Genomic DNA, 24,455 nt, shown 5'->3' on the forward strand with positions numbered 1-24,455 from the left:
GATTTCTAAATAATCCTCTTCCAGACTCTTCTGGCAGATGCTACGCACCAGGGCGGAAGCCATCAGGAGGGGTGTAGCAACTGAAAATCAAGGCGTAAAGGCATCTGAGCTTTTTGAGAACCTTGAGATTGGGTGCTGTCGCTGTCTTGGGGGCTTTCAGTGTAGGAATGTCCTAATGGAGGAAAGACCCATCGCCTTCTGGCTCCTGCCCACCTCTCCTACCCTCTCTCACTTAACTCCAGCCCCAGAGGCCTTGTTTGTTTGTTTTTGGGTTTTTTGGGTTTTTTTTGTTTTTTGGTTTTTTTTGAGAAGGACAGCTCTTTTTCTCTCTTTCTGAGCCCTGGCTTCTCCTCTCCAGGTCTCACCTTCCGGGTGGGGGTGGTGTGTGGGGGTGGGTGATGAGAATTGGGGGGGGGGCAGCCTTCTCCGAACCCTCCCTCCTCCGCTAATAAACATATCTTTCCCAGGGCCTGTCCCAGCAATCTGCACTCATCCTTGTAATCTTCTCACCTAATTAGCATTCCTCTTACTTTGCAGTATTTATTCACTTGTTTTCTATTTGTCGTCCTATAAGAGACTACAAGCTTCAGAAGAAGGATGGGCTTGTTTGTTCCCGGCTGGCAGCCCCGCGTTTCTTCTGAAGGACCTGGCACTGGTAAATGTGGCATCAGTGCATGGGCAGACGGAGCGTCCCTTGCTTGTGGTCATGAGCTGGCCCACCGCCCACAGAAGGTGCACGGTAGACCCAGGTAAAAAATTCTAGACTTAGGAAAATTCAAGGGATGGAGAGAGATTGGAGGCTCTGTGTCAGTCTTAGGAGAGACCTCTCAAAACCGAGCCTGTTTAAAATGACCAATGTCTTGATTGCAGTTATATATGTCTATGTAATATAAGATTATAGATATGACGACAGAAATTGGGAGGCAAGGAATCGCTTCTAGCTCAGGCTGGGGCAAACGCTACCTTCCCGAGGCGATTTAGGATCACATAGCCTCTGGTACTTTCGTGAGTGTATGGGGGAAATCTCTTTGTCAGGTTTGATAAAGGTTTGCTGAATGAATGACTGAATGAATGACACGTTCCCGCGGCAGACTCCGGAGGGCAGCCCCTTCCGGGCTCTCCGCGCTGGGGTTGCGGGGGACCAACCCGCGGGCTTCTGGCGGCGCAGCGTGGGCGAGGCCCCCGCGCGGCAGCGCGCGCGCAGGTGGATTGGCACCTGCTGCCAGCCGCGCGGCGCTGGGCGGGGCGAGCTGCGCAGGGGTGGTGGGGGGCGCGAGGAGGAGGCAGAGGAAGAGGAGGAGGGAAAAGTGTGGAGGCCGTGGAGAAAGAGGAAGAGGGAGGAGGGGAAGGAAGGAGAGGGGCAGGGGAGAGAGGGGGAAGGAGCGGGGAGGGGAGGGGAGGGGAGGGGCGGGAGGGGAGGGAGGCGGCGGCGGGGAGGAGTCTGCAAACTTTCGGTTCGAGGGCATTGTGGGAGGCAGCCATGGTCTGAGGCGCGCGCCTCACCTGTCGGCCGCGCCGGCTCCTGTGCTGGGCTCTCGGGTTCGTGTGCGCCGCACTCGCCGCTCGCCTTTCGCCGGGCGGGAGCGGTGGCGGCCCCGCCACTATGGTGAGTGTGGGCGATCGGAGCGGTGGCGCTGCCCCTGGGGTGCACGCCCCCGATAGGCACCTGCGGCCCTGTGGGGGAGCGGCCCCGTCCCACCCGGGCACCCCCCGGCCCGCGCGCGCCTGTGGCCCAGCCGCCCGGACGCGGCGGGGCGCCAGGAACGCCAGCGCGGGACCCTCGGGGACCCCCGGGCGCCGCTGCTTCATTCATTCGGTCACCGTTTGCTGAGCGCTTAGCCTCGGCAAGGCACTGTGCCGGGCGCCGGGATGTCACGGGGGGCTAGGTGGAGCCTTAGCTCTCGGGGGGCTCACGTTCTAGGAGGAGGGTGTGGAGGGAGGGAGACGTGTCATAGGCCAGTGATGTAAAGTTAGCCTGCGAGACAAAGTGCCCTGGAGTCTCAAACACAACCGGATGGAGCCGCGGGCACGCCGGGAGGGCCTCTTGGCGGGGGTGACTCCTAATCTGTCGGCGGTCCCCGGCGGGTGGTGGGAGCAGAGAGCGCAGAGGCCAGAGAGCAGACACCCTTGCTGGGCGCAAGAAAGGTGGACAGGGGCCAGATGAGGCAGGGTCTTAGGAGCCAGGTTAAGGAGTTTGGTTTTTATTCCAACTGAGTGGGGGGAGCCTTGGGAGGTTTTAGCGGGAGAACTGACCTCATCCCTTCTATGCTTTTAGAAGATCCTTTTGGTGATGGTGGAGAGTAGACTGGTTGTGTGTGTGTGTGTGTGTGTGTGTGTGTGTGTGTGTGTGAGAGAGAGAGAGAGAGATAGAGAGAGAGCGCGAGAGCAGGGCTGTCAAAGTGGAAAGGAAGACCAGTTGCAGCGCTCCAGGTGACACATCCTGGTGACTGCCCTTGGGTAGGAACAACAGCTCAGGTGCCTCTTAACCCTTGCCTTCTGTCCAGGTAGTGTTTTGAGAGTGCAGTGACCTGAACCGTACGAGGCCCACTTTCCCAGGTGTGCTCACCTCTCTAATCCAAGAAGGAATACAAGTGACTTGCATGCTGTGGCTCAAGTGACCCACTGCAGGTAGACACAGAGGGGCCACGTGGAATAAGAAAATTAATGGGCAAGAGAGCAGTGGGGTGCTGAGCCCCAGGTCAGGAAGCCCACAGGTGCCAGCTTCTAGGAGAAGTTTGGCTGCACAGACTAGAGGCGCAGTTATTGTTTGTTGAGGTTTCCTTGTAAGTACAGTGTGGGGCAAAAAGGAAGCTGTAAATAGTGGAGCAGTTCCCTTGGCTTGCTCAGGTTTCCCAAGGAACAAGGTGGCAGTGCACGCAGCCCACCAGCATCACGAACCTCATGGGGGGTGGAACGAGGTCCTGGAGTTTCTGAGTTGCAAAAGGCTCTTCCGTCCCGAGGGCTGAGATAGCATCTGCTGTGGAGTTTTATTTTTTTTTTCTCCCCGGTGTCATACGATCAGTTGATCAAAAATGCATGAAGTTTTCCTAGGTTTTCCCCCGGGCCTCGCCCAATGGGGAGTATTGACAATGTTGACCCCTTGGGATAGGCCAAGTGGGGATGCTCAATCTTTACATTCATGATCTCGATCGATCCTTTCAATGACCCGATGGGGTAAGTAGCACGCGCCTTGCCTTTTACCTGCTCCGACCTGTTCTAGCAGCGTGCCCTTGGTCCAATTCCTTGACCTCTCTATGTCAGCTTGCTCGTTTGCAAAATGGAGATAATAATTGTTCCAAGCTCATAAGGCACGGATTCTCAAAGGGTGTTCTGGGTACACTTGGAGTCTCTGAAGCTTGTCAGAGGTCCGCAAGGCCAGACTGTTTTCACGATAGCACATGATGTTACCTGCCCTTTTCATGTTCATTCCCAGGCAACTATACATGGAGTTTTCTTGAGGCTGATGTGACCTTGGGGTAGTGGAACTGACTGAATGCAGAAGCAGCTAGGGGGGTCCTACTGCCCTGTTGAGAGACCTTAAGGAGACTTGCCAAAATGTACAACAGTGCCACTCTTGTCACTATTTTATTTTATTTTTTGCTTTGGAAAATACTGTTATTGTTCATAACAAGATTATTCGTCAGTGTATAATAGCTTTGTTATTTTTTAAAATGAACTGATAAATTTTTAAAATTTCTCTTCATTTAAATATGTAACAGTAAATAGCAATGGATACAATCTACATAAACAAAAGGTCCTTGGGTCCGTGTATTTTTAAGAGTGAAGGAGTCACAGACAGGTTCCGTGGGTCAGTGCAATGAAAGTGTATGGAGCAGCTTTGCCTCGTGTAAGTGCTCAGTGACTGTGATGTCTCATCTCTTGTTACTGTCACATGGTAGAGAAGAAAACGTAGCCCTCCCCGTGTTGATCCACAGCTTAGGCTTTTAGGTGAAGGCCACTTTGTGACTCTGGCTTTGTTAGTGATGCTTGCCAACTCTTAATCTAGGGAACTCGAAGATGCTTACCGTTTCCCGCCTGGTACCAGGAAATGTCTCTTGATTCCATTTCATACCTTGTGCATCTTGGGGTTGAGTTTGCATCGGATCCTGCTGTTTGTATCAGATTTGTACTTCTGCACTCTGCCTTTGTTTTAGGAATTTCTGCCTTGGAAAATAATGCGAAGGTTATTGTGTTTCAGGGACTCTGAGCCCGGTGCACTTAAACATCTTGCTGGAAAGAATTTACTAGTGAATGGTTGACAATATTGACGGAAGAAGGATTTTTAAAAATTTGTTTATTTTATTTATTGTTTTATTTTATTATTTTATTATTTTATTTTATTCTATTCTATCTTATTTTATTTTATTTTTTCCCTATAATAAGATAACAGCGAGGATTTCTAGGGTGAAGTTTGAAAGGCTTTGGGGACACCATTAACAAAAATGCAAGCAGACTTTGTTCTATGCAGTGCATGTGCTTCCGACAAGTTGAAGTGACTTTTAAAACTACATTGTGAACAAAATAGGGGAAGGAGCCATTGAAAGAAACTCATCGAAATATAAGTAATCATCTTCTTGTGCTACAAATCCAGTTCTTATGTGTGTTCTTTATCTGATGTGATAAAAAATCGTCAAAGATATTTTTGGCGTGATTTTAACTCTTACTTTAGAGAGCGAGACCTTCCCAAGCTGAACTGCTGAGCCGTTTCTTTACCGGAACTATGTTAGTTTGAAACAGCATCAGTGTACCTTTCTGAATCAGATAATTCGGTTTCCCATGGTCATTGTCATCTCATTGTATTACATACAAATAGGAAAGGCGAGGAGGAGTTGGGAGGGTGAGGGGGCGAACCCTAACTGAGAACCTGCACCTCCTGCCAGGACCCTCCGCTCCCCCACCCCCAGTAGATCAATTCAATTGTCTGAGGCTTAAGTGAATTGTACGTAATGTGTAGTTTCTTGGCAGTTTAAATTCCAGTTTGTGCGTGAAATTGTTATAGTAATGAGCACTTTCTTTCCCTTGAGGCCTTGTCTGGGCTGCTGGCCAGTAGTTGGTGTAGGGGAGATGGGGGTGGGAATGAGGGAAGGAAGTGACCCTCTGTGACGTTCAGTTGTCCCAAGAGGGTTCACCTACAGCAGGCCCTTCCCACAGGTCTCCCTACAGCACCAGTGGGACTTGTATTTACCCCTTGCCAGGACTGTTACTTTCGAGTTCCCATTACTGGCTTTTGTGGCAAATACTGGCAACAGCTTACAATTTTTATATGTCATTTTACTAACAACAGATGGAAGGGAATGGTCAGCAGCCCGTGTGTTTGCCACACTGTATTTTCAATGTCTGTCCTTTTGAGTTCCACGAATTATTTCATTATGAACAGATGTAGTAGATAGTTATCACACACAGATAAAGAAAACCCCTTTAAGCACCTCCAAAGATAAGCACTTGACATCTCCATGAATCATTCCTTCAATTAAAAAAAAAATTGAAGTAGAGTTAATATGCAATATTATATTGGTTTCAGGTGTACAACATAGTGATTGACATTTGTACACTTGCAGTGTGGTCACCCCGATAAGTCCGGTGACTGTCTGTCACCATACAAAGTTATTATGATATTATCGACTGTATTCACTGTGGTGTACGTTACACCCCATGGCTTATTTACTGTATAACTGGAAGTCTGTGCCTGTCACTCCTCTTCGCCTTTTTCACCCATCACCCCTCTCCCTTCTGACAACCATTTCAAATAGAAACAAACTCCTTTGACTGTATTTTGTTGTTGCTATAGGCGGAGATTCCCCCGGGGGTCTGAGACATCTGTGGGGCTGCTTCTTCCCTGGGGCCCGCCCCCGCCCCTCACAGAATCTCCGTAGCTGGTATATCCTGTTCTTCTCCAGTGATTCTATTTCCCCTGAAGTGTCCTAGGCCATTTATTTACCCAGTAGAAACACCCTCTCCACCATTCAAAGCCCCCAGATCCGGGGATGTGAACGAATGCACACAGACCTCAGAGGCAAGTTAAAACTTTCGAAATTCTCTAAAATTCTCTCTGTGGTTTATATTAAGCTGTCTCAGCAGCTCCTTGCCTAGCTAAAGAAAATGTGTTTTATCGCATGGCTGCTAATAGGATAGATTAAGAATTTCAACAGTGGAAAGGGAGCACTGTTTCAGTTAGAAATGAAATGCCGTTGACCATTATGCGGAAGATGGGCTTTGAAAAATCTTCAATAAAGTCCCAAGTCTGCAAACTTTCTGACAGGTAGGGCTGGGTTCTGAAATAGCTCTCTCTAAATAGTTTCTGAAAACTGCCAGGGGGGAAAATAATACAATCACTCATTAGTCTCTCAGTGGGATGGGCCGCAAACCCCAAAGTACATGGAGAATAAGGGCATTTGGGATTCCATTTTTAATGTCCTTGTTGGATCTCGTCTAGCAAAACTTCTGGGCTGATAAGAATGATGGGTATGTGGCAAGGTTCAGTGGATGCGAAATGTTTCAGGAGCCTTCCTCCCATACGGGTCTCTGAAGGAGGTGGGACCAGGGCCATGGTTTACAGACTGAAAGGCTTGTGCCCTTTGTACACTCATCATGATAAAGGTGGGAGAACTCTGCGGGAGAACACGACTCATCCGGATCATTTTCGATTAAAAAATATGTTTTCTTAACCTTAAAACACAAATAAATTCGGGTCCAGTATGTAAAATGCACATAAACGTTAAAGGTTTAACCTAAGAAATAGCTCGTTTATGGCTAGTTGCTTAAGGCTAACCTTCTAGTCTCACAAGGCTACCTGCCTTTTCTGTTGTTACAGTTATTTGGGTAGAAACATTTGAAGGTGCTAAGGCAGGGTCGAAATAATTTTTCTGTAAAGGGCTGGATTATAAATACTTCCGGCTTTACAGGCTCTATACTCTTTCACCATTACTTCGTTCTTTTATTTTAGAGTGAAAGCAGCCTTGGACCAGATGCAAATGGGTTTGGCTGTGTTTTAATAAAACTTTATTTACCCAAACAGGTGAGGGCTGTAGTTCTTGACCCATGTTCTAAGGCAGCTTCCATCAATTCCCTTTGTATATTTGACAAATACATCAGACACCTGCCCTATTACAGGGAGTATTCCAGGCGGCATTGGCTACATGATTTGGGACACCCAATGCAAAATGCAAATGTAAGGTCCCTTGTTCAGAATTTATTGAGAATTTACAGATGATGACAACAGAGCGTTGAACCAAGTGTGGTGCCCTTCTGAACCCAGGGCTCTGGTGCCCACAGAAAGGGCCCCAGAGATAGTGCCCGACAAGCCAGAAACTCCCTACCCCTGGAACTCATGGTGGGGAGTTCTTGTTGGGAAGTCCTATAAACTTTCTAAATATTTTGTATCAAGCTCAGAGAAGAGGGTTGTACTAGAAAGCGTTGGTGAGTCATCATCTCATTTTTACTTTGTAAAAAGTTTCTGAGACAAGCAGGTTAGGGACCTAGTTGGGGCATGTGGAGTAGGGAATTGTACTGGCCTTGGGGGCAACCTCAGGCCCTGCTACCTCCATCCCGTCTTGGCCTGAGGAGGCAGGGCCATTCTTCCGGCTGGCGCAGCCTTTGCATGGTCTCTTCCTGAACCAGTTCTGAATGAACACAAAGTCCAGGAGCATCTCCCAGAATTTGGTCTCAGATCAGTGCTTCTGCTGCAGGCGCTGCCTCTGTCCGAGTTCTCATGGAGCCCTGGGCACGGGACACAATGACTCCCTAAGCTGCTCCTGGGTCTGCTCTGTTCATCCAGGTGTGGTGCAGCTTGTCAGCTTGGAGCCTGTACATTCCTCCCCTATTTGTGTAAAATAAACAGACATCTCTGCCTATATATAAACGAAACTTCCAAAACTGCCCCTCTATAAACAAAAGTATGCAACAGACAGCGTTGTTTCTGTAAAGGGCTCTAAGGAACTAGAGCGGTAAAAAGATTCACTTTTATTGCATATTCTGTTAGACGCTCCAGCATTTTCTATTTGAATGTAATACCTTTTAAATTATATAAAAATGACTTTTAAAATATTGTTATTTCTATTATTACTTCTCCAGCAAAACTGTTTTGTTTTTCCCTGTATTTTGTACCTTCTTAAGCTTGGATGGGTCTGGAATTGGGATGGTAGCAGAAATTCCCTTAAACACGTGCGCGCGCGTGCACACACACACACACACACACACACGATTTCTCTTTTTCTTTCTCTCTAACTTGAGCTCTTGGCCAGACTTCTAGGACTTCTAATTATACCTTGCTTTTGTATGAGAATTGAGATAGCCGAGAGGAAAAAAAATGTGATTCATTGTTTTCACCTCAGTGACTCTGAAAACTTTTGGTAACAAGGTAAAATAATATTTCTAGTCATTTCTCAGGACTGAACTATTAAAGTACAGAGATGTTTGTCAGATCATCTGGGGTGGGCCTGTCTGCATTCAGTAGACAGCTGAACATTCCAGCAGGATTAAGAAGTCACATTCCTGAAGGAGTCAGAAAGGACCCATCGGATCTGGTATCAGATTCAGATCATCACTGAGTTGTTCTGCCCCCAGTTTTAGCATCTGCTGCACACCGAAGCTTCCCTCACCTTCTTCGGGGGAAAAAAAAACAAAAATCAAGGTAGCAATTTATCGTCATGCAGGTGAGGCTATGAGACCTGAAAAAGAATGAACGTTTCTTCTTAGAGAAGTGTCAGAATTTCATCAGGTGACAGAACATGCTGTCAGGAGAGACATCTCTGTCGTGTGACACACGGAGCGTTGCGCACAGCTTTTCGTCAGGCCTCTGCCTGGTCTCGTGGAAAGGCCGGCGTGGGATGTGCGGGTCGCCGTGGTGGGGGGGCGGAACGGGGCGAGGCAGACCCCGGGGGCCCCGGCGTGAAGCTCTGTGATCGTGGGCATTGCTGCTCCCTTTCGTCATGCGGTCCGCGTCCCAAGGTTACCTGAGGATCGCATCGAAGAACCCGGTTTAAGGTGTTAGCACAGGCCCTGGCACCTGGAATGCATTCCATAAATGTTAGCGAGGCTATGTCGAGAGAAATAGGGGGGGTAAAAAAAAAGCTAACGAAAAACTAAAAAAATGGTTCCTAAGGTGTTTTTTTTTTTTTTCATCTTTAAGGAATTTGAACAGATGAAATAAAGCAGCAAAATGTCATAGACTGCAACTATTAGGTTATTAGGTTGTCCTAACACCTTGTTTTTTTCTAAAGGTCATTCAAAACTCCATGTATGTGTGCTTTTTCGTTTTATTTCTTAAGCAGGCCCTTGCCTTCACTTTCTTTACTAAGGCGTCAAGTTCTCAATTCTCAGTGGACCGCGTATGAGTCAGACTTTGCAAAGTCCATTCGACCTCATGATTTCAATACCTTAGGAATTCAGGTAATCGGGTCCATATCAGCAATTATGGGAGGCTCGCCTATGAAACAAGGCACGTCTGTCTCTCAGATCGAACCTGAGCTTTAAAGAGTGTGATGGATATGCCATCTCCTACCTGTCCTTATTTTCTTCGCAACTGAGAGTGTTCTTGTCAAGGCATAAAGACCTTGGGGACAGATTTTTAATGAATGCTCAGAAGGCTGCTGTAAGAAAATGAAAGTTCTTAATAAACAGTAAGTGGCCATTATCATGCAGGGTGCTGAGTTTAGCATATTTAAGTGTAGCCTCTTAAACAAAGTTGTTCCTGATCACAAAAATCACATTTGGAAAGATCAAATAAGCATCACTATGAAATATACGAATAGAGTGCTGAGTTATTAATGTTTCATTCAAAGTCACGCTGAAAATTGCCCGAAACGTCCATCCTCTATTTCCAGTATCTTTATTCTCTTTGAAAGATTTGAAACAGAACCAAAGGCCAGTCTGTCTCTCAGAAGACTCCAGGAGGAAAATCTAATTGGAGGCATATTTTATAATAAGACAAAATTAAACAACTAACAGGTATCGTTATTTTCTAAATTGATAATTCTGTCTAGGGGAAATGATAAATGGAGAAATATTATGTGAATCACTTTTCAGGGTTTCTTTCTTGACTTGCTAAATCCTTGTGTTCTTACCATGGAGGTTATTCGAAGGGAAAAACCCACGAGTACAAGGTCTGTTTCCTGATCACAAGGAACTTGAGCTGGGAAGAAATATTTCACACGCGTAGCAAATCTAACCCGAGTCCGGGGGTGGGTAATTAAGCTGGGAAGCGTGTCCTTCGGATTGTAGAGTCGCTGCAGGAATTCGCGGAGGAGGACGTGGTAGAGCTCAGGGGAGGGACAGGTACTGGGCTGAGCCCAGAAGGGTGGGCCACCCTGCCCTCTGCCATTCAGAGAAGAGTGTGCATCTGTGTGTGTGTGTGCACGTGCACACACGTGTGTGTGGATGTGTATGGTAACAGGGAGACTGGAGGGAAAGGTGGTTTAAGGAAATGTGTGTCTTGGAGCAGACCCTGCTCAGGGTCTACCGTGAGGAGCAGGTTTCTTGCCGACACTCATCTCCACGCATCTCGCCCCGCCTCGCCATCCGCCCCGCCTCGCAACCCGCCCCCACCCCCACTCAGCCCCCCAGTCCACCGACTAAGAAACGGTCTACCCAGAATTATCAGGGAATGACGTTTCTCACAAGGGCACTTTCCAGATAACTAAAAAGGACAAACTTTTTTTTTTTTTTTTTTAAATTAGAGTTGAAACGTAAATGTTAATGCCTTCCTTAAGCCTTTGAGGGAAATGGATTGAAAGTGCCTCGTGTCTTGTCCGGAGGCAGGGGGAGCCTCTCTCGTTCCAGTGTGTGGTTTTGGAGATGAGCTGCCTTCTTAGCAGCAGCCACGGTACAATGTTACTGAAGTTGTAAGTGTACGTGTGTGTGTGTGTGTGTGTGTGCGTGTGTGTGTGTGTGTCTGTTTTGTCCCCAAGTGGGCTGGCTCCCTTGTGTGTCTCTAAAAAGCCATCTGCTGTTACGTCCCCCCACTGACCTGTGTGTTTGCCCCAACTTCTCTTCCTCCAACACTTTAATAGATGTTTTCAGAGGAAACACTTTTATTTTATTTTGTTTTATTTTATTTTATTTTATTTTATTTTAATTTTTTATCTTATTTTATTATTTTATTTTTTTGAGGGAAAGCTTATTTTAATAGCAGCACAGGACAGACATCCCTAGAAACACCGAAGAAGAGCATAATACTTGGAAGGATTGCTAACTGGAAGATAAGGGGATGCGGACCCTGCACCCAGCTATGCCCGTAGCTGTGACCTTCACTAGGTCACCTGACTTCCCAGGATATGTCCTCAGCTGTCATACAAAGAGAGCTCGGGCCTGAGATAGAATCTTAAAAATCCTTTTTGGCTCTCACAGTCTGTTATCAGCTTCAAATCATATGCCTCTCCACACCTAATATATATTATTTTCTGAACATAGCAGATCAGAAGCAGGGCTGGCTTGGTGCTAAATTATTGATCCGTGTGTCCTTGTCTTGCTGTTGGTCAGGAGCTGGGCTCGTCCTAAGTGCAGCTTGCAGGTGGGGTTCTCATGACCACAGCTGGCATAAAGGCGCGCCAGCCACACCAGCAGAGAGCGCATGTGGCCGTGTATTGAACATTGCATTGCTCACACACATGTTTGTGCGTGTGTGTGTGTCTAGGTGTTGACTACATTAAGTGTGTTTTGGGCTTCAATCGTGTCCAGTGTAGAAGCAGCACAGCATTATAATTTTGCTGTATGTGCACATTCACTAAATGCCTATTGTGGTCTATACACAGAGTTAGAGATCATTAAGAGATGTAAAGGAAACAAGTAATTAAGCTTCTGATCTCACAGGGAGGGAAAACGTATAAATAGAGCAACTGGTGTGCCACCCTCAACGGTGGGCTTCTTTCAAGAATGTGGAAAACAAAGATGGGGTCAGAGGGGGTTAGGGTACGTGGGGAAATGTGAATTTTGAGAGAGGATTTGAAAGGGTGTTACAGATTTGGTTGGGCGAGGAACATATTTCAGATGTTGTGGGGGAGAGGGGCTGGCTTGGTGAGGTGGGTTCTATCTAGCAAGACGTGTTTCACGGCCCGTGAACAGATTGGCTGCACAAGGGAACGAGTTTGGAAAACTCTCACGCAGTTCCCGAGAAAAAATGGAGCCGTTTGATCACTTAGTGGAGGATATTGAATGATAGATTTTTTCCTCTGTCATTTTTCAGGAGGACAGCCCAGGAGGGTCTGGTATTTTTGTTTTCTGTTCAAAAATCATCATTTCGTAGATACGAACATATAACATATTAGTTTCAGGTATATGACATAGTAATTCAATAACTATATATTGTGAAATGATCACTACAATAAGTCTAGTTAAAATTCATTGCCTAAGAAAACTCAGGCAATAAGTATTTATTTATTGAGAAGTTATATGTCATCATCTATTAAAATTCAAACCACTAAACTTATTTAAAAATAAAGCATTTTAAAACATAATGGACTGTGAAATTTTCAGTTCTGGCTCCTTGTGTAAAGCATTTGGAAAAAAGACTTTCATTCTGTGTTAATTGCAAGATAAATAACTCTCTGTCTCAGAAAAAAAACTTTAAAAGATGACTTTCTTTGAAATAATAAGCTTGTCTAACTGATGTTTATATTACAAAAATTGATAACAATAGTACCTTTTAAATCATAATGGAAAGTAATTTTTGGAGCAACTAGTTTAGCAAATATGCAGATAAAACTTGCGTTGATACAATCTCTGCTCTTTGTAAGTCAATTTCAGAGTCAAAATACTGATATTTTAAAGACCACACTAAATCTTTCTAACAAGAGTTAAATTGACTGTTTAACAAAACCTGCTTTTAAATCCCATTTTCCTAAACTCCTCTTCATAACCCGTGAATATAATTGTATTTTATCAGTAAGAGTTAAAAGAACAGAATACTTCGGATAACTAACTTTGCATTAATCATCATATTTTTCACAAATATTTACATCATGAATGCTTCTATAATATACTCCTAATTTAGAATTATATTCTATACTAGCATCTTGGCTATGGAAGCTAAAAATTTTGGACCTCGATCAAAAGTACCAAAAAAAAAGGCACAAAATTATTTTTGTTAACTGTGAAATTAGATAATCATCAACAGAGTAGGACTCCTTTTCTTTACAAAGCATCTTTATTTTCCTTCCAAGTTTTGTTGAGATATAATTGACAAAAGCATCTTGGACTGGTATTTTTTTTTTTTTTTTTGGTAACATCATTGAAAGATTTATAATTAAATATCAGTTTTACTGCCAACTGCCATAATTATGGGTGCCAATGATTTGATAGTTTATTCCATAGCTGCTCATTGCTAAAATTAAGTTAGAGTTCTGAATTTTAAAATAACTATTTAAAATGTTGTTCAAGAGAAAGAAGTGAGAAAATAGAATGTGCTTTTCTTACATTGCCTGTTTCTCGACCGGGTGACATAAAGAATGGTTATTTCCAGCAAAAGGAACCCAAAAATATCTGTCTCATTCGCCCTTAAAAAACTTTATGCTATTCGGCAAGTCTAATGAAAGAAGAAACATGTGTTTCAATTGGAAGATGCTAAGTCCATCTTCACCCTTGTCCACACATGGCTGATTGCTGGGTCACCCAGCGGGCCAGGCCAGTGCTGGGCATGGTCTGGTGCTCACTGCGCTACTTCTGGATTGTGCTGGTCAAATTGCCGTGTTATGGGGATTACCTGTAGCCTTTTGCAAACAGTCTGCGGTACTGCTGACGCTAGTATTATGTGTCTATTAAACACAGATTTGAAAGGCTCGTGTAGTGTAACCAGCGGTTCCATCTACACTGTATGCACGTGATCGCTGTCTTCGACTGGTGGGAAGGATTGATGCCTGGATGGTGGGAATCCTCAGGCTTTAGAGCCAGACAGATCTGTGTTGAATCCGTCTCTGCCATTTACTAGCCTCTGGCCTCAGTCATTGATGTGGGTGCGATGGGACATCTCTCCATGGCGTCCCGTGAACATTCACTATCTGTGTTTTGTGATTTTCATGATTGTGACGCCTCATGGCTGCTCACATCTCCTGCTTCTCTTAACAGCACAGTGTGTTCATGGCCTGGAGCACTGGCTTTGCTCAAAAAGAGCCATCTGATCTCTTGCTTTGTTTTTGATGAGTGACCCCTGTTTTTGTCAAATGCTTGGGGACAGACGGAATAATCATCCATTCTCTGTCATAAATGTTTATTGTTGAATATATTGTATGCATTGCATTCCTAATTTAACCAATGAACCTAACCGATGATAAAATTCATTCTGGTAGTATTGTACTCTATGGAATGCAGAGTAAGGTATACATAAGAATGGTTTATGGGCTTGGGTCGTGATGTGAAATTAAAAAATTAGATTTCTTATGAAACTGGGACCCATTGTCTTAGTTTTTCTTACAAGATTCATCTGTTAGGTTGGTTTTACATTGTCATGCATCATTCATTTTAGGTTGGTTAGTACCACAATCCCTAGGAATCTGAAGTTGGTTTTTAAATTTAGGAGAGAAAGTGATTATTATCTGAGAGTTGGGTCAGACACTAAGGAGTCATTAGTTGGGTCCGTCTGGAATTAATTAACCCAGTCTCTCTGCTTCCCTTGGATTGTGCTGAAAATCACTCTGGATGGTTTCTCTCAGAATTAGCTCCTCCAAACTCTTCCTTCTGATGTATCATACCCTGAGCCTGTGACTAAAACTTACCAAGCAAGGAGAACCAACGATGGTCCTTAGTTTTATAGCACAAGATACCCAAAGGTTTTCCAATGTAGTTTATAGAACATCGATATTTACGTTCAGAAGCAATGGTATTGTTTTATTAATTCTATCAACCCTATAGATAAAATGAATTAAAAATCCAAGTCAAAAACTAAATCACATTCCTTTAGAATGAAGATCAGTCTTTGTATTATTGTCAGCCTGAAATCTCTTGTACAGTCTTAGAACTCTCATATCTTTTAAATTAATGTACAGACCCTCTTTTGATTGAAGTAAAACTTAGTTTCTATGTATGAAATGTGAGCCTGTTTTGTAAATGGTGGATGTTCACCTGATCAGTGAGAACTTTGTGAGGTTGGTTAGGGTTTTGGACACCTAGTCCTAACCATATTGTCCCTGATTATTTTGGCCTGGAGAGTGGCCAGGGATGGTTTAACTGTTACCTCTCAGGTACAATTTGGTTTCAGAATTAGGTGATGTCTGAAAAGCAGAAGGGCCAACTCTTTATGGTTTTGCCTGTTTATTGAACTCGATATGATGGGTGCGGTCTCTTCTCCGAGGCCGCAGGCTATGAACTAGAGCAGAACAGAAAGTGAAAAGCAGAGAACAGCCACTTCCCATTATTAATGCAGAGAACAGAGAGCAGAGTGTGAGACACCCAGTGATGCCAGCCGGGTCCACTGTGGCCTCTTCCCCATGAATTTTCTCTGATTTGCTCAGCCCAGTCTTCTTCCCAGTGAGAAGCACAGGGTTTGGGGCCTAACGGGCAGAATTAGCCTGGGGAAATCCAAGCTAATTTCATATTCTGAGGCCACTGACATGTGAAAATGTGAAGTGTCTGTACAGGACTTGTGCTTAACAAGTTAATGCATGCAGCATGCATACAATGCTGTGCACTTTCTTTTTGCCTTTTTCAAAATGTTTTAAGGATTTATAGAACTATATTGAGTCACCGTGCACGTAGGCCAGGAGCTTGAGTTTGAACTTGAGCTTGGGCACAAGCTTCCAGCTGGGTGAAGAATGCCTCTGCCTTTTAACCTCACCGTTGTTTCTCTGGGACAGTCTGAATAATGTGCAGTTCTAAATTTGAGGCCCTTTGCGGGTAGGGAGGCTTACGCCTCCTTCTCACCCCTTTCACTCGTCCGGGCCGCCTCTGATTCCAAGGATGATTTGCCTGTCTTCGCTGTCCCACATGTTGGTAGTCATCATGGCCATATTTTAGAAAGCGGCTTATGGTAGGCATGCAGGGGCTGTGTTACAGTGAGTTAGCCCAGGTGTCCACCAAACAGCATGATAACTGGTAAAAATATTGAGAGTTGGGGATCTGCTGCTAACCTGCCTGGCTTCTAAGCCCAATTCCACCACTTAACAGCTGCGCTACCTTGGGCAAGTAACTTAACCTCTGTCTCGGTTACCTCAGTTTAAAAATTGGAGAATAATTGTTCTCCATCCCATGTGTTTGCAATGGAGATTAAATTATGTATGTAGCACAGGGTCTGATGTTAATGCACAATAGTAATAAATTGCTATTGAAAGTAACGTACAATGGCATTAAATTACGACGATTTGTTGCACGATTCGTTCTTTTCCCCATGATCTTAATCCGCTTACTCTCTTGTTCTCGGTCTATGCAGGCGATGAAGGCTCGTGACTGTCCCGCGTGGGGGGTGCTGCACTCCATCTCTAGGTGTCAGTGCCAAAAGAAAGGCGTTGGAAAGCGTAGAAAAATTGCCCACTGAGGTTTTGTAACATGCATTCTGAGGTCAAAATGGCACAGCTGAAGTAACCGTAGGAGAAAAGTGAATTTTTTTCATTTTATTGATAGTTTTGAGTCCAGTTTACCTGTTTTTATGACTTTCCTACATATTCCTGATCTTACCCCTTCCCCTCTCCCCCACGATTTGAACAATAACACGGTGGTGGTGAAACCCGGCTCCATGCAGCCCCCCGAAGCCCCCTCCCCCAACCTCTCCTTAACCACAGCTGCTCAGATTTTGTTTTCCTCTCCGTCATTAACTTTTATTTAGATCTAGAGTTTCCACATTTAAAACAATCCCTCCAACATGAAAGCAGATTCTCTAAGGGCAAGAGTAGGAAGGGGAACCAACCAAGTAAGGTACCGCTCCTACTGTATACCAGGTGAACAATGGCTCACACACCTGTGTGAGGAAATGGGGAGAGACTTTGATCAATAAATGTGATATTTGTGTTCTTTTGTAATATTTGGTTCCTGAGAAGTATCTAAAAAGTGATTTATGACTGCTGATTTGAGACTTACTCTCAGTAGTCCCATTATTTTAAAGAATGATGGTTATCATGGCCTGGCGTGATAGGCATCTAGTGCCAGATGGTCAGAGTTGAAAGGAGCCTTGGAAACGATTTCAGGTCGAGCACTCCGGAGATACTGATCAGCTTGCACAGGCGCACAGAACTGGTTCTTGGCAAAACCCGAGCTTGTAACTACATTTTATTACACTGTGCCATGTTGTTTTTCCTAAGGCTCAAGAGGAAACAGGCAGAGAATAAATAGATCTTAAACTTTCCGTAAGATACCTAAAAACTACCAAACCACATATTCTAATTCCTACAGTTTATGTCTAAGAGGCCCCGAGACATACACCCAACTCCCGAGTCCCAGGAAACCATTGAACCACAATGTCTCCAGCATCAACAGTTGTCTATCAATGGAACCGTTAAAAATGGAGTGGAAAACAACTCGATGAGAAAATGGGCAAAGGGCTTGAATAGACCTTTCTCCAAAGAAGATATCCAAGCGACCAATAAGCACATGAGAAGATGCTCAATGTCATGATTCATAAAGGAGTGTAAATCAAAAGCACAGCGACATAGCACTTCATCCCTGCCGTAATGGCCACTAGTAAAAAGAAAGAAAGAAAGGAAAGAAAACAGAGAATGACAAGTGTTGGTGAGGATGTGGAGAAATTAGAATTCTTATGCATCGCTGGTGGAAATGTGACATGGTGTAGCCGTTATTGAAAACAGTGTGATGGTTCCTCAAAATATGAAACATAGAATTACCATATGACCAACAATTCCTCTTCTTGGTATGTACCCAAAAGAACTGAAAGCAGGGACTTGAGGAGATGTTTGTATACCCGTGTTTGTAACAGCAATATTCGCAGTAGCCAAAGGGGGATGCAACCCAAGTCTTTTCGATGGGTAAATGGATAAAATGTACTAGACGCATAGATTGGAATAGTATTCAGACTTAGGAAGGAGGACATGCTACAACATGAATAAACTTTGAAGGCCTCATGCCAAGTGAAATAAGCAGTCATAAAAGGACAAATACTGTATAGTTTCACTTCTATGACATACTTAGGATAGTCAAATTCACAGAGACAGACAGCAGAATTGTGGTTGCTGGTGGTTGAGGGGAAGGAATGGGAAGTTATTGTTCAATGGGTACAGACTTTCAGTTTAGGAAAATAGAAAACAGTTCTAGGAAAGGGTGGTAGTGATGATTGCACAACTTACAGATGCCTTTAAGGTCACTGAACCACTTAAGAAAGGTTAAAATGGCAAATGCTATGTGTATTTTATTACGTTAAAACTTTTTATAAAAATTAAACGGAGCCAATATTTAAACCATAATAGGAAGATACTGTGCTTTTAAAAAGAATTTGCAGGGAATGAGTCTATAAGGGAGAAATCCTAACTGGTCTATAATAATATAAATAATGATTATCAAATTTTTGGGAGTTTCCTATCCATCACAAAGTGTTTGTTGAGCATCATCTGAATAGTATTTTTTTCAGAAGTGGGAGGTAAGTGGACTTTGCTTCGTGTGTAGCTTCAAGAAAGAAAATAATACTGCTCCTTTGGGCCAAGGTGCAGACTTAAGAATAGCATATTTAGAAAGCTACAAAGAAAGAAGGGATTGTGACGGGATCAGGTATCACTTCTTTTCCTTCTGAACGTATTAAGCAACTTAGTCTAAATTTTCACTGGCCCAGCTGCATTTTGCTTTGATCAAAAGATGCATTTGAGGTCAAGATCCCCAGGCTCTCGTCCTGACTCAGCAGTGTACCAGCCATGTGACTTGGGGCCTCAGCCTCCCCTCTAGAACTGAGTTCCCATTAGATTATTTCAAAGATTCCATTTAGCTTTAGCATTGCGCAAACTCTCTGGTCCATCGTATTGTAATTTTTAGTGCCTATGCAGATTTTAAAACATACTGCTCTCTGCTCTCGATCTGTATAGCTTTTTTTTTTCTAATTTCTAAAGTAAAAAACTCCTTGAAGACTGATTCAGAATGAAAAATAGGGGACCCAGTGGACTCAGTTAATAGCCCAGACTTGGGAAGAGTCACGGGCAAAGATGTAAAGGCATCTAGATGTTAGGTGTTGTATTACACCACTCTCAGTGTTATTTATAAGCATTATTGTGAACACTGCTATTAAGCTCTTGACTGGTGCCGAGGGAATCATTCATTAACTCGCTCTAGAGTTCCGTAGTGGGTGGACGCTGTCCTGCCACTCTAATGACCCCTGGAAAACCATAAGGACAAAGAACATGAAGAGATGGATGATGACAAAGGCTTGGATACCCATTTTGAGCCTAGGACTTGGAAATTAGAACTTAAGTTTTTACAAGAAAACGAAAAAGTGAAACGGCTCTCTCATGAATGCTCTTAAGGAAACTCTTAAATTTTACGCTTAAAGTTTCAGGGGCCATTAGGAGCTTGTTTTCTGCTTATCGTACCATTATAATTCTCATACTTTAGGTGCATGCTAGACACATAGCGCACTCTACTTTTGTGTTGTCAAAATATACCCGTTGGTTACTTGTTTTTCTGATCGTTTATTGTCTCTATCATTTTTCTGGGAGGGGGTAATGTTGAATGTATTGGAAGAGTAGACATGTGGTAGCTAGTTGAAAAGTTAAATGTTAATTTCTTCATTTTGAGTTCAAAATGTTAAGTCCTCATGGCAATTACTTACCAATAAATGGATTAAAAGAGATTTTCTTTGACTCTGCTATGATGGGTCATTGCATTTTTTTTTTACTATAACATTTATAGGAAAAAAAAGTGTTCTTATGTTTCTTTTAATGTATTGTCTTAGATTTATCAAAGATTGACACCAAGATTGATACTTGTATGGTGATAGCATATCAACAGTTCCCAGAATTAATCTTTTCTCCCACAAGCAAAATTCTACCATTAAAATGGGAGACAGTGATGGATTTAAACATAATTCAAAACCCATCAATATTATCCTAAAATTACTCTTTTAAATATAATTCTATTGTAAGTTAACTAAATAATTACATTTTACATATTACATTTTCTTTTTTGTATTATGGGACTACCATTGATTATATTACTTCTTCATCTTCTTCTGACCGGGTCTGCCGTAGTCATTCATTCATTCGTTCAAAAAGAATTTATTGAGGGACTACTATGTACCAGGCACTGTTCTGGAAGCTTGGGCTACGTCATTGAACAAAAGGCAAAATCACTGCCCTGTGGAGCATACATTGTAGAGTGTAGAATAATGACAATAAAATAATACAGTAAAATAGTAAGTCACAACTACTATGGAAAGTAATGGAGCGGGTTGGCGGATTGGGAGTTTCGGGGTAGGGTGGTGATGGTGGCACATGTTATATAGAATGGTCAGGGTAGGTCTTGCTGGGAAGTGAGTTTTTGAACAGACTTGATGGAGATGAGGGAGTGACCCCTGCAGATAGTCAACTGGGGGACAGGAGTGCTGAGCTGAGGGTACAGCTGGTGCAAAGGCCCTGAGGTGGGCAGTACCAGTGGGGCTGGGGTAGGGTGAGTAATGTCAGAGGTGGAGGGGGCGCTTTGAATAGGGCCTCGTAGGTCGTGGTAAGGACTGATTCTCCCTCGGAAAGCAGGGCAATGACCTGCTCTGACCTATGATAAATGAAGCTTCCTTATTAAGAATAATGGTAATGGAGCAATGGTGAAGTCATTGTTTTGATATTCCTAGTGAGGTCTCCTTAAACTTCACCAACCTGTCAGTATTTAAGGAAAATTAAATTAAATTTCTAAAGGAATTGAGTTGCATTGTTTTCCAGTACGTTAGTCACACGCATTCAAGTTGATTTGCCATCAGAGTATCAAAATTCTGGGGACTGTTGAGATCTTCTTCAATGAAAAGATGAATCGTTTAAAATTAGAAATTCTACATCATTCATCTTTCTAATGTACAAGTTGTTATTGAAAAGAGTCCTTTCTTCTGCAGTGTTTCTGGAGGCCTGTGGAACGACAAAACAAAACAAAAAAACAAAAACAAAAAAACCCTTCCGTGTAGCATTAAAATCCCATTACTTAACCTAAGATTGAAAATTTACCCAAAGGGCGGGGTGGGGGGGGACGGGGGGTGGGGGGGAAGGCTACGTGGGGCGGGGCAGAGGCAGTGCTTCTCCTCCGGGCTTCCTGGGCCCTCCGGGGTCGCGCTGGCTGCAGCCGCCAGTCATGCCATTGGAACAGGATGGGGTTCTCTGTTCCTTTGAAGCTCAGTTCTAGCTGTGTCACCTCCGTGCGTTCTGGGGTCTTACTTTGCCATTTGGGAAGAATTTTATGGTAACGATTTTTTTCACTTCTGATTAAGGAAGTGCTTACACATACTGGGCTCTTTCTTGTCCTACATCCAACGTCAACAAAGCCATATTTTCTTGGGCAGGGTGTGTCGGGGCCCAGAGCCGGGGCCCGGGGGAGCGGGGAAAGGGGGTGACGGGGTCGTTGTTCCAGTCCCTGTATCCAACTGTCCAGCATCTCAGAAAGCCCTGCAGTGGAGAAGCTACTGCATTCTGTATTTCTCTAGCCATCTTTAAATGTTTAATAATCATGATAAAACAAATGTAAAGAGGAAAATAAAAACCATCTCCGATGATGCCTCGAGGGAACCATTGAGATGTTGTTTATAATATTACTTTTTTCTTCAAATATTATGAGAACTAAACATGAACAGTATCTCAGATTAGTGGGGCCCCAAAAAAGAAAGTTTACAATCTCAAGCACATACACATACATATATACAGAATTTACATATATTCTAAATACTGAAAGCATAAAGTCACTTTCCTAAAGTAAGAAAAGGGAGAATCTAACATGATATGAAGTGATATGCAGCTAAAATGATATACAACAGAACTGTCATAAGATGATATAAAATCAGATAAATGGTATAAAATATATACCTAAATGATATAAAAATGTTCATATCAAAAAAATGGAACGTGACCATGAACTTCACAAAGCATACATTTTACATTTACCGGCGTGATTACCAGGAGGAGTTTGGCAACTTCAGTAATGAAGGCGTGTGGTTATTCACTCAGTTGGAACCTGTCTGGTTTCTTTTTAACTTGGCAAGCATGCCCGTTAGAGAGCTATGCAGTTTTTCTAGTGTTTGTACTTACGTCTGTCTTTATTTTTATTTTTCTGGAAGTTAAACGTTTCACATTCTCTTTCTCTCCCTCCCTCCCTCCCTCCCCCACTCTTCCCCCCTCTCTCTCTCCCTTTGTCCCCCCCCCCCTGTAATTTGGAAAGCCTTTACTTAGTATGGTACCAACTTTCCTCTAATATTTGTGAGGCTGTACTTGATCAATCAATATTATAAATGGAGATTTCTGGTATACTCAGACTAGTGAATGCATAGAAAGTATTCAGATTTAACCTCGAAATCATTAGTATTCGAAAAGTTCTGAAAAAAAAAAATGTAACTAGATTACATATACTACATGGGTAAAATGAATAAAACAGAAGAGGAATAAAAAACGCCTCAACTCACCGAAACCTCAAAACAAAACAAATTGAGGAACAGACTGAGAAACCAAAACACTTATTTTAGCGGTATTAGTAGATATAGTTCTGAACTACAATGAGGCATGTATTTCTTCTTTAAGAATAGTATTGGACACATATCTGAAGTATCTGATGAGTTATTTACCTAGCAGAATAAATGTCAGGACTAAATGGTTTTTTCTTGACGTCAGAAGCGTAGCACTGCATGTTATAAACATAAAGGCTTTCTGCTACAATCTTCAGAAATGTCTCTGGAAATTGTACACAAAGCCGCAGTAATTGCTGTTTCCTTCCTCTGCGTCCTCTGACAGGTTTTCAAGGCTCCTGTTCAATGCCGGCCTTTTCCTTGCTGGGCTATTCAGAGGCAAGTTCTTTCTGCGGTGATTTCCCTGTGAATGTTTTCTCACAGGTTCTTTTCACCCAACGCATAGCTGTATACCTATGAGCGTGAAGTCTGTATAATTCCAGCTGTTAGTTCAAGGTGGTTTTCAACTAACTGCCCATTTTCTACAACACTGCTGGCCAATTAAGTCTTTTTGTAAGATTTAACATTCGAGATGGACATACCAACACGATTTGCAGATTTTACCATGAACGTCCTTACATTAAAAGCTCCCCTTCCCTTTCATTGGATCCAGAAGATCCTAGTCTTTCTCTTCTTCCACAGTTCGGAATCAATGACCTGGAAAACTGGAAGAAAGGAAATTGTGGCATGGCAAATCAGGCCGGTTAGCGCGAGTGTGCACTGTGAAGTTAATTCGCAGTTACATCTCTAGGTTGGCAGTGTGCCCGCAACCTCCAATCTGAAGGGTTCGGGATGCGTGCTCAGCCACTGCCAGAGCCATGAGCGGGACCTGGATTTAGGAACGCCAGCCTAGGCATCAGTTGGGAGGTTCACCATGTCTAGCTTTACCTGGCTCTCATCGCAACTTAAAAAAAAAATATATATATATATATATTATTAAAGGGCCATTGTTCAGCCGATGGGAGAGGGAGACACAGGGCAAGGTGGGTCACAACGGGACGTTCTGCTTAAGTCTGAGTAAAGACAGCCTTGCATTCCTTGTTTGCATTCTGCCTGTCAGAGGTCCGGAAAATCATACCCGTTATCTTTTGGAGCTGAGGTTCCATTTTCATGGTTCTTCTCTCTTGTTTTAGTCACCTCAGATTTCCCACGTTGTTTCCTAAAGTCAGCGTACAATTTTTACACCAAAGACAATGAGTGACCTGCCATCCTGGGACTTTGAAGTATAGTATGCTTTGAGTACGCAGTATGGCCTGACTCATCACCTATACCCGCAATGCTGGGTGCCGTGCTGTTAGGGTGCAGCCGATTAATTGTTGCATGAAGTGAAAAGCCCTGACATATGGAATTCTGAGCAGTAACGTTTAGTAACACTAAAATGGCGTTGCGAAATCGGGGCTTTATAACAAACCTTACCGACCACATCCAATTTTTGCCTGCCATTTTGACTCCTCTTGACTCACCTTGAATATAAATTGAAAATGAACTGGCTGCATTTGACTTTGAATAAAGCTTTAACTTTCTGAAAGAGGAAGACGGATAGGTGAATTTATGACCTATCTGAGGATAAGAGATCTTGAGGTTGGAGTGGATTGTCTTTATTGAGTACCTATGATTTATAAGAAGGAAAACAAATCTCTCTTGACTGACGGTGGATGTGTTTGCTGTCATTTATAACATCATTGCAGTTTAAAGTTGCTTTAAACAAGGTTCAAGCAGTCATTGAAAAAGGTTGGTCTGTACTATCAACCAGCATAGAAATTCTGATCGACAGAAATGTTCAAATTTTAACACAATTACGTAGATTGTAGTAATGGGAAAAAGCCATCTTACTGCATGCAGTTCTGGCATATTCTGGTTTATATATCCAAAGATATAGATGTTCATTTCTTGTTGTTTCATCTATAAAAAGTGC

General features: G+C 43.3%; 1 protein-coding gene across 1 annotated transcript in view; it reads left to right on the plus strand.

The window, feature by feature from the left end:
* The first annotated feature begins 1,463 nt into the window (after positions 1-1,463).
* Positions 1,464-24,455, plus strand: part of AP1S3 (adaptor related protein complex 1 subunit sigma 3) — a 54,878-nt gene continuing 31,886 nt past the window's right edge. Inside the window, exon 1 of the mRNA XM_016122892.2 lies at positions 1,464-1,606. Coding sequence (XP_015978378.1) covers positions 1,604-1,606 — 3 coding nt within the window. The 5' untranslated portion in view covers positions 1,464-1,603. The remainder of the gene's footprint in view (positions 1,607-24,455) is intronic.

This window comes from Rousettus aegyptiacus, unplaced genomic scaffold, assembly GCF_014176215.1.
Source record: "Rousettus aegyptiacus isolate mRouAeg1 unplaced genomic scaffold, mRouAeg1.p scaffold_m13_p_2, whole genome shotgun sequence".
In the NCBI taxonomy this organism is placed as follows: domain Eukaryota; kingdom Metazoa; phylum Chordata; class Mammalia; order Chiroptera; family Pteropodidae; genus Rousettus; species Rousettus aegyptiacus.